The sequence below is a fragment of the Triticum dicoccoides genome, chromosome 3B, assembly GCF_002162155.2.
Source record: "Triticum dicoccoides isolate Atlit2015 ecotype Zavitan chromosome 3B, WEW_v2.0, whole genome shotgun sequence".
Lineage (NCBI taxonomy): Eukaryota > Viridiplantae > Streptophyta > Magnoliopsida > Poales > Poaceae > Triticum > Triticum dicoccoides.
This window is the reverse complement of record NC_041385.1, coordinates 610,018,161-610,028,046: the sequence shown is the minus strand read 5'-3', so window position 1 is coordinate 610,028,046 and position 9,886 is coordinate 610,018,161. Positions and strand designations below refer to the sequence as shown.

The window sequence follows — 9,886 nt, the reverse complement described above, 5'->3', positions numbered from 1 at the left end:
TTCTTCAGGCCACTCGGGTGGAATTCTTATTAGTACTAATCGAGACATGTTTGATTTTTTTGGCCTTCGATCATGGCATTTTTTGTGCTAGCACAGTAGTGTCTCATCGATCCCTCAATATGCTTTTGGAAGTCATGGTTGTCTATGGCCCGGCTGACCACTCCCTTTCTTATGTTTTCTTGGACAAAATTCTGAATAAGATTGAATCTTGTGACTTACCTTTGCTTATTGGTGGTGACTTTAACTTGATGCGCTCTCCTCTGGATAAAAACTCTCCTAACTTTTCTTGGCCGCTTGCTGACGCATTTAACACTTTTATTCGTGATTCCGCAATTTGTGAAGTGCCTAAGGTGGGTGCCCGCTTCACTTGGATGAATCATCAAAACAGTCCTATTAGACCTGTTCTTGATCGCGTGTTCATTTGTCCCAGATGGGACTCCTTGCTCCCTCGGGCCGCTCTTCGGGCTCTGCCCATTGTGGGGTCTGACCATGCGCCCTGATTCTTGATGATGGGATTCACTCTGTCTCCTCTCCGTGGTTTCAATTTGATGCCTCCTGGCTCCTGGTTGATGGTTTTGTTGATATGATTTTGCATAAAATTTCTTACTTCCTTTCCTCTACTCTCCGCTCCTTTGGCCCGATGGACGACTGGCACCAATGCTCGTATTACATCCGGAAATTTCTTCGTGGTTGGGCGAAGAACCACGCTGCTGAGTCAAGGCGTGACAAGGCGCGGCTTTCTGCTCAAATTGGCATTTTGGACGCGCGGGCGGATGGCCCTGGCCTCTCTCCCCCGGAATGGCAGGCCCGTTATCATTTAGAGGAGGCCCTTTTGGCCTTGCACCATCAAGAGGAAATTTACTGGAGGCAAAGGGGCACCATTAACTGGACTCTGAAAGGCGATTCCCCTACCGCGTACTTCTTTGCCATTGCTAACGGTAGGCATCGCCGTTGCATGATTGATAGCTTGATCATCAATAATGTCAGGGTGTCAGATCACCACCTGATCATGTCACATGTGGTCGACTTCTTCTCCTCTCTCATTTATGCTAAGACCGAGGTGGGCTTTAGACTGGCTAACTATTTTTGGGCGCCTCAGGACAAGTTTACTAGTGCTAAGAACGAGGCCTTGTTGATCCCCCTCTCTGAGGATGAGATCTTTGATTCAATTCGCTCTGCTAATTCCAATGCGGCCTCGGGCCCAGATGGTTTCTCCATCCCCTTCTTTAGGCAGTTTTGGCCCCAGCTGTGGGGCCTCGTCCAGGCTATCATCCAAGGCTTCTAGTTGGGTACTGTTGACATATCTAGGCTAAATTACGCTATGCTTACTCTCATTCCTAAAGTTAAAGGGGCAGATTAATTTGATCACTCAATTTAGACATATTGCCCTGATCAATAACTTCGCCAAGCTTCCGGCAAAAGGCTTTGCTACTAGGCTCTCTCCCATCGCTCATCACACTCTTAGTCCTTTTCAATGGGCTTTTGTTAAAGGCAGGTTCATTCTAGATGGCATTCTTTGTCTTCATGAGATAGTTCATGACTTGCATGTCCGGGGCTCCAAAGCGGTGATTCTGAAACTTGACTTCGAAAAAGCTTATGACTCAGTCAGTTCGAATTTCCTCCGACAAGTACTGCTAGCCAAGGGCTTTGACGGGGCAGTGGTTCACAGACTTATGCAGTTGGTCACGGGTGGCCACACTACAGTCTTGGTCAACGGGAACATTAGTCAATTCTTCGCCAACGGCAGGGGATTGAGGCAGGGTGACCCGGTTCCCCCCCCACCCTCTCCTCTTCAACTTCGTGGCTGATTCCCTCTCTCATATTCTGACTCGGGCTGCCGCAGCGGGCCACATTACTCCTGTCAGCTCCCACCTTGTCCCAAATGGCATCTCTCATTTACAATATGCGGATGATACTATCATTATGGTTGAATTGAATGAGGCTAGCATTGCCCACCTGAAGTTCCTTCTTCTCTGCTTTGAAGCTCTCTCTGGTCTCAAGATTAACTTCGCCAAAAGTGAAGTCATTGTTACTGGGGTCTCGGATGCTGAGGCCCAAAGAGTTGCCCACCTTCTTAACTACTCGCTAGGCTCCTTTCCTTTCAAATATCTCGGCCTTCCGATCTCTCCCCACAAGTTGTTGGCTAAAGATTTTGCTCCGATTGTTACTAAGGTGGGCAATCGGGTTTTGCCGTAGAGAGGTCGCTACAACACCCAAGTGGGCAAGGTTGCCCTAACCAACGCCTGCTTGTCCTCCCTCCCCATGTTCCTGATGGATTTCTACCTCCTTTCAAGAGGGATTCATGCTGGCTTTGATAAGCACCGGGGTGCCTTTACTAGAATTCGGCAGATAATAAGCGCAAATACAGGATGGTGAAATGGAAATACATTTGCAAACCCAAAAACCTGGGTGGGTTGGGTACCATTAACACGGCTGTCATGAACAAGTGCCTCATTCTAAAGTAGTGGTGGAAAATCATGTCTTCTGTGGATCCCCCCCTTTGGCTCACCATTCTCAAGGCTAAGTACTTCCCTTCGTCGAGTCCCATGTTGGCTTCGTCCTCTGGTGATTCCCAGTTTTGGCACCAACTTGTTAAAGTTCGGCCGGATTTTCAATCCTTGGTTAAATTTATCATTAGGAATGGCAAATCTACTCGCTTTTGGCTTGACTGGTGGTTCGGGAAAGCCACCCTTGCAGTGTTGTTCCCTACCTTATATTCTTACAGTTCTAACCTGGAGATCTCTATCTTCGAGCTCTCGCTAAATAATTGGGATCTTGACCTCCGTAGAACGCTATCTCCTGAAGAGTTGGAAGACTGGCATTGCCTTATTGCCTGATTCCCTTTGCTCTTAGAGGAAGAGGACTCGGTGGTTTGGCCTCATTCTTCTTCAGGTCGATTTTCGGTTAATTCTGCTTACACTAAACTCATCTCTGGCTCCCCCACGTCCAAGTTCAAATGCATTTGGAGTGCCCGGATCCCCCCTAAGATCAAAATTTTCATGTGGCAAGCTTTTCGTGGGATGCTTCCCGCGGCGGATCTAATCAGGAAAAGGAACGGCTCGGGTTCGGATAGATGTGCCTTATGTGGGGCTACTGAAAATACTGATCATATCTTCTTTCGATGCTCTTTGGCTAAGTTTGTGTGGTGCTGCATTTGCTATTGGCTGCAAGTGAATTGGAATCCTTCGTCTTTTGTGGATGTGAGGAGACTGGCCAGCGGCTTATCTGGGGCTTCTAAAAGGATATTCTGGGTTGGGTTTTTAGCGATTTGTTGGTCGTTGTGGACCACTAGAAACAAGTTTACCGTTGAACATATTTTCCCAGCTAATCCTATTGGTTGCTTATTTAAAACTGGTGTATTCCTGCAGCAGTGGAGATCATTGACTAAGGAAGCAGACCATGAGGCCTTCGACGCTATACTGTCCAAGATTCGGATCACAGCTTCCTCCTTGGCGCACTCGCATCGGGAGGCGACTTAATCCTGTTTCTTTCTTCTTACTTGTTTAGGGCTGGCCTGCGTGCCATGACTGGTTGGGTTGCCATGTACGCGAACCTATTCTTTTGTTGTTCTAATACTGTGTTTGGTTGGTGTTGGTTGTGCTACTCTGCCTGATGGCTTTATTTATAAAGTCGGACGTATGCCTTTTATCTAAAAAAAGGAGTTGGCAAAAGAAGGAAACGGCGAAAACTAACATCTACGAACATGGGAAAAGTTGCACATCAACTACTAGGCCGTTGGCACAACCAGCAGACAAAGTTGCATATATCACTTGTAGGGGTAGGTAGTTTGGGTTATTAGAGGTGCCATAAGTGAAAACTGCACGTTCACGCGTAGGAAAAAAGTTGTATCAAGTAGTTGCACACCAACATCTAGGAAGTTGCACTAAACGGGGACTTAATTGCACACACGAAAGTTCGTCGAAACGTACCCATGAGGGATCTAGTTTTGAAGAGCACGTCGTGAGGATTCTAGTAATGAAACCAGATCTTAATTCTGATGCGTGGTTCGAAGGATATAGCCTTTTTAAAATTTCGAAACTCGCATTAAATACGTTCATACCTGTTCACGTGGATACTTTTTCCTGTTTATATGATACTCCCTCCGTTTTTATTTACTCCGCATATTAGGTTTGGTCAAAGTCAAGCTTTATAAATTTTGACAAATTTATAGACAAAAATATTAACATATACAATAACAAATCAATACCATTAGATTTATTATTGAATGCACTTCCACTTCATATAGATTTGTTTTGGTAAATATTTATACTCTTTTCTATAAACTTGGTTAAATTTTATTAAGTTTGACTTCAGTCAACTCTAATATGCGGAGTAAATAAAAACAGACGGAGTACCTTTCTTAATATTATATATGACTAGTATAACGCCCGTGCGTTGCCACGGGCTCTTCAAAATTTATAATCAGTATCTTTCATTTATCATCCCCTCATATTGGGTGATTATGGGGTGCTCTAATTAGAAACACAACAATCAAATATTAGGAAATTTCACCGAACGAACAACAACGAATAATACGATATCTATCAAACGAATAAAATGAGGTCATATTTTTGGTCCGTCATGCACTTCTGTTGAAAAGTGCCTATCCCTTTTAGAATCAACCCACTGTTTGCTCGCACGCAAAAAAAATACATCTCTAAAGTGGGGAACCGATCAGTGCCAAAAAGAACTCAAACTCCTATCCAATCTCGACTTCGTGCTCTTCCACTTCCATTGATAAAGATGGGACATCAAGGGTTTCATCATGATGACCTCGAGCAGCCGCCGACATCCCTCCCCACATCTATCCCTACCCCCTGCTGCCGCTTGCACTGTCCTTGCTCCTCGAGGGAGCTAGGGACACAATGTTCTCTAGGATGGGCATGACCAGATCCACGAGGAGGCCACATTCTTCCATGGGAACCCAACCAAGCACACCACCCTCCGCAACCATCCAATCCCAGCCTAACAAAGTCAAGACCCGCCATCGATCCACAAATCAGGCTTGCCGCATCTAGGTTCACTGCAAGTCTGCGACGAGTCTGTAGTCGACATCTTGACTTTGGCTATCCCCACGGAAGAATCATCGGATCCTGCTTACTTTTACCATCACTTCGTCTCTTCCCAAGGCAGCGACACCACCCAGCCAATCACCACCACCGCTTGCGGCTTGCCTACATAAAATCATATGAGAAATCCCCACGGCGGTGCTGTAAGATCACCTTGGCAACCTCGACAGTGACCGACTGGTCTAAGATCTAAGCTAGCCGCTCTTTGTAGAAACCAATAGAAGTAGGCATGTGACTCAGATTTGTTCTTTGGTGTGCATGCGTTTCTTGCTGCCCACCAGCTCTTGTCTACAACTCGCCTATATCTGTACAAGCTCTTGGTCTACAACTCGCCTATCTCCATGCTCGAGAATCTGGAGTGTAGTAGTTAAAAAAAGACCAACTTTATACTCATTTGATAATTCAACGTGCATGGGCATGCACCGGATGGAATTCACGCTCTATGTAAAATCTGGAGTGTAATGACCGTGGTTGATGAATGAAAGTCTTATTTCCGCAAAAAAAGAAGTTAAAGGTGAATATATTCCTCATGTGTAGAGTACAAACAGAGCATATAGTGGTGACCTAGTTTCTTTTGATTGAGGTGAATACATGCCAGTACTAAAATCTTCTAATTTCTTTTGATTGAATCCAAGTTGTCTCTTTTCTTTCGATTCAGCAAAGCTAGTTCGAATAAATAGGATTGTCTATATCTTAACTCCTTTGCCAATTAAGCTTCAAAATTGCAGTCTGATTCAGAAACAATCGAACGATTGTGTCGTTAACTCCAGGAGATTCTCGTTAGATCTTAGGAACGCTGCAAGCCATCATATCATATAAGAATAAGATCGACAATTGATATGGACAGATCTTAATACAATCATATTACTACTACTCGCACACTGATATGGACAGATCATACAAGATCGAAGGTACGTAAGACAAGGTCCTCTAGATTACGAAAAACTGTTTGCTTCGCCTCATGTGAGACGGACCCCGAGCTATTCTTCAATGGCGCACCGCGCGCACATATTTGGCGGCAAAGTAACTCGTTATCCTAAGGACGTCCCCGTCAAGCCCGTCGACAGCGTCACCCTTTTCCATCTCCCCGGCTGGACCTCACCGAGTTTCCACCGTCGACGGCCTGCCGCCGCCGCATTCTGCTGCACGAAGGAGATCAACGACGGTTTAGACGTGCACGGGTGCAGCAGAGCAGATCGACCGACGGATCGGTTGACAACACGTACCATCGCAGGCCACGTGGCCGTGGTGGGGGGCGGCGGCGCTCGAGGTGCCCTGCGCCTCACATTCGCAGGGCGAGACGGCGCTCGTGGCGCTGCTGCCGATCTCCTCCTCCGAACGAACGAGGAGCCAGCCGTCCAAGCTGAGCGAGGGAGCCAACGGCGGCCTGCAGCGCTGCCGGCTCGACTCCTTGCACTTGCAGTAGGCGATCGTGCTCGCGACGGCCTCCTCCCTCGCCCGGGCGGTGCCGTCCTCGCCGGCGGCGACCCTCCCGTCCGGCTTCGTCGCCCGGCCCTTCCGTCTCCCGCGCCCGTCTGGCCGCTCGTCCGCAGCACCGGCGCGCTGCAGATTTCTGGCGAACCTGCGCAGGCACCGCCTTAGCGCGTGGCCCTTCCGTGCGGCCGTGTCACCGCCCTCCCTCACCGGTGAGCGTGTGCTGTTCAACGAGCTGCTTCGGGCGCCGAGCAAGGAGGAGGAGGTGGACGACCTCGACGCCGGGGAGGAGCCCGGGTCGGAGGCCACCTTAGCGTCGCCAGGGCCGAACGCCGGCGACGAGGAGCTGCCCTGCTCAACGCTCGAAGCGCCGTCCGTAGTCGCTGCTGTCGCCACGGCCGGCGCCATCGCCGCCCAGACGGCGCACGGGAACATCCACGCCATGACGACCTGGAAGAAATGCATGGTGATCAGGAGCACTGGGGTTTGCTTGCAGGCCCTTGTGCACGTAGTACGTCCTTGTATATATATACACGTCGCGATTGCGATCGCGTTCGCCTCCGACTCCGGCGGTGGTTGCAGGGGGGGGGCACGGCGGCGTCTGCGGGCGCGTGATTTTCGAAATCCGAGATGCCACAGCGAGATTGCCAAAATCCTGTGGCTAATCTATGGAATACTCCAGCGGTTCCTTCCATATATGGAGGGAGTACTAATTACTGCACGGTTTAATTACTCGATCGCTGATTTATCGGATGAGCTAGTAATGCGGACGGATCGCTGATTTATTACCATATTCGATATTTCCCGAGTTATGGCCTTACCATACCTGGATTGATAGCCTTTGGGGTAATTTAAATTTATTACCATATAATTACCATATTCAAAATTTCCTGAGTTATACCATACCTGGATTGATAGCCTTTGGGGTAATTTAAATTTATTACCATATAATTACCATATTCAAAATTTCCTGAGTTATGACCTTACCATACCTGGATTGATTTATTACTATACGTGGATTAATTATGATTTATTACTATACGTGGATAGACTTACCATACCTGGTGGTAATTTAAATTTATTACCATATTTGATATTTCCCGAGTTATGGCCTTACCATATCTGGATTGATAGCATTTGGGGTAATTTAAATTTATTACCATATAATTGCCATATTCAAAATTTCCTGAGTTATGACCTTACCATACCTGGATTGATTTATTACTATACGTGGATTAATTATGATTGATTACCATAAATACGTTGGGTATTGCCGGTCAGACGAGAAAAGAGAAAAACCGGTGGGAGGGGTTGGTGGGAGGTGGGACGAAGAAAACCGGTTGAAAATAAACCGGTTGAAAATAAACCGGTTGAAAGTGGGGGGGGACTATTCAACCAATTCGTCCATTAGGAGTAGAGATATAATTGCCATATTCAAAATTCCCTGAGTTATGACCTTACCATACCTGGATTGATTTATTACTATACGTGGATTAATTATGATTGATTACCATAAATACGTTGGGTATTGCCGGTCAGACGAGAAAAGAGAAAAACCGGTGGGAGGGGCTGGTGGGAGGTGGGACGAAGAAAAACCGGTTGAAAATAAACCGATTGAAAATAAACCGGTTGAAAGTGGGGGGACTATTCAACCAATTCGTCCATTAGGAGTAGAGATTAGGAGCAAATTATTTCTCTTTATAAACTAGGGGACAAAAAAATTCTATTTTGGGCCGGCTGCTCGGGACGGCTAGTGAGCAGCCGGCCGCTCCATAGACACGTTCTTTGTTTTTTTTTAAAGACTTCTTCGTTCTTCGTTGTTCTTCATGTTAGATGATATCGAATCTCAAGGCCCTAGGAAGATCGGGTCGACCTGAGTAGTCTATAACCGTCTTGTGCCGGGTCCGTCCTGGGCATGTGACGTTTTGGATCCTCAAAAGGCCTCACCGCAGGACAATCCCCTGTGACATGGCATGCTTATAGGTACACGGTGATATGTATATGTCCGAACACAAATATACTCCGAATCTGTCCACTAAATAGTGAGGTTGTGTCGCAAGCTGAGGCAGACATCTACTAAGCTTTACTGAAGCAGATCGCCGAAACGGAGCGAGTTGACAACGGTCTCCCACTCCCAGTCGAAGCTGCCATCGAGAAATTCCCCGACAGGAGAAGCACCAAGTTCCACCTCCGACGAGTAGGACGAGGACGACGGCGACAACAATCGCCGCGAGGTGTCACTGGGCGCCTCGCCGCGACGGCGTGCGCCGTGCTCGGCTGGGAGCGACGGCAGCAGAAGCGAGCCCCTGTTCCAGTCCACGTCACCAACGGCTCCACGAGCGTTTGAGCCGGAGTCGACGACGGTAGGAGGAACCGGCGCCGCCCCTTGCTGGCACGCGTCGCCGAAGCCGGCTCCGCAGGTGTGCTCGCCGTAGTAGGCGATGACGAATGCCGCGGGCTCCTCCTGCGACCGCTGCACCCGCCGAGTCGCGGCGCAGCCCTCGCCTCTGAACGCGCAGCGGTAGTAGAGCCTGCATGCAACAAAATAGCGTCAGGCTGTGCTCTGATCAACAAGCTTGCCGTTTGTCCGGACCATTAGGGGCATTTCTTTCTACTGTATGTACCTCGGGTGGTTGCTTCCGTTGATGTCCTTTTGCCCGTACTTCCTCCACAAGAACCCGTCCGCCGTCGTGTCGGTCTGGACCTCTCTATGCGCCTCCGCGGCACGCACCCTGCGAAATCGATGGCAACCTATCAAACACTCATGCTCATGCAAAGGGTGGAGGAATTCTTTCATTTGAACTACCGCACCTTCTTTTGGACGGCATGGCGGCCGCGGGAAGATGGCAGAATGTGGCGCCAGGGTCCGTCATCTTCCTCTTTTTATCGGTGGCGCCCGCGCTCACCGTGGCGATCACCCGGTCGCAGCAGCGGAGGATCTCCGTGGCGAGCGCCTGGTGCTCCGCCCGCACCGGCGGGGAAGCCGCTCGGAGCAGCTCCCCGAGGTGCACCGCGGACTGTTGCCCCATGGTCATCAGCTGCAGCACCACGGCGGTCGGGGTGGCCAGAGCCATGGTGAGACTCTGCTGTGCTAGATCGAACTTCGCACTAGAACTGGACAGTACGTGCACCAACTTCTTTTGGCTTTTCGGTGTCGAGCTTGTGAGTGCGAATGAATCGGCGGGTCGTGCCGGATCGTCGGCTTTATACCAGAAACCTAGGACGAGGGAACCAACGGGGAAGCTGCATGGAAGGGGGCCGAGCGACCTACGCGACAGCTAAGGAGTATCATATACTAGTGTCATGTATATGATACTAGTGTATGATACTATCTCAATAGTGCATAGTATCATAGAGTGGTATCATACATGATCATATTTTTT

General features: G+C 48.7%; 1 protein-coding gene across 1 annotated transcript; it reads right to left on the bottom strand.

The window, feature by feature from the left end:
* Positions 1-8,586: 8,586 nt before the first annotated feature.
* LOC119281655 (probable WRKY transcription factor 38) lies at positions 8,587-9,577 on the bottom strand. The gene is made up of 3 exons (XM_037562124.1): positions 9,315-9,577; positions 9,128-9,235; positions 8,587-9,034 (listed from the first exon to the last, which is right to left on the bottom strand). Exons 1-3 carry the CDS (start codon positions 9,575-9,577, stop codon positions 8,587-8,589), a joined length of 819 nt encoding a protein of 272 aa, XP_037418021.1.
* Positions 9,578-9,886: the final 309 nt, after the last annotated feature.

Excerpts from the sequence above, each read along its gene's own strand:
- LOC119281655 (XM_037562124.1), bottom strand. The coding sequence starts at position 9,577 with ATGGCTCTGGCCACCCCGACCGCCGTGGTGCTGCAGCTGATGACCATG. Across the intron at positions 9,236-9,314 it reads GCCATGCCGTCCAAAAGAAG|GGTGCGTGCCGCGGAGGCGC; the intron begins GTGCGGTAGTTC and ends TCGATTTCGCAG. Across the intron at positions 9,035-9,127 it reads AACGGAAGCAACCACCCGAG|GCTCTACTACCGCTGCGCGT; the intron begins GTACATACAGTA and ends TGTTGCATGCAG.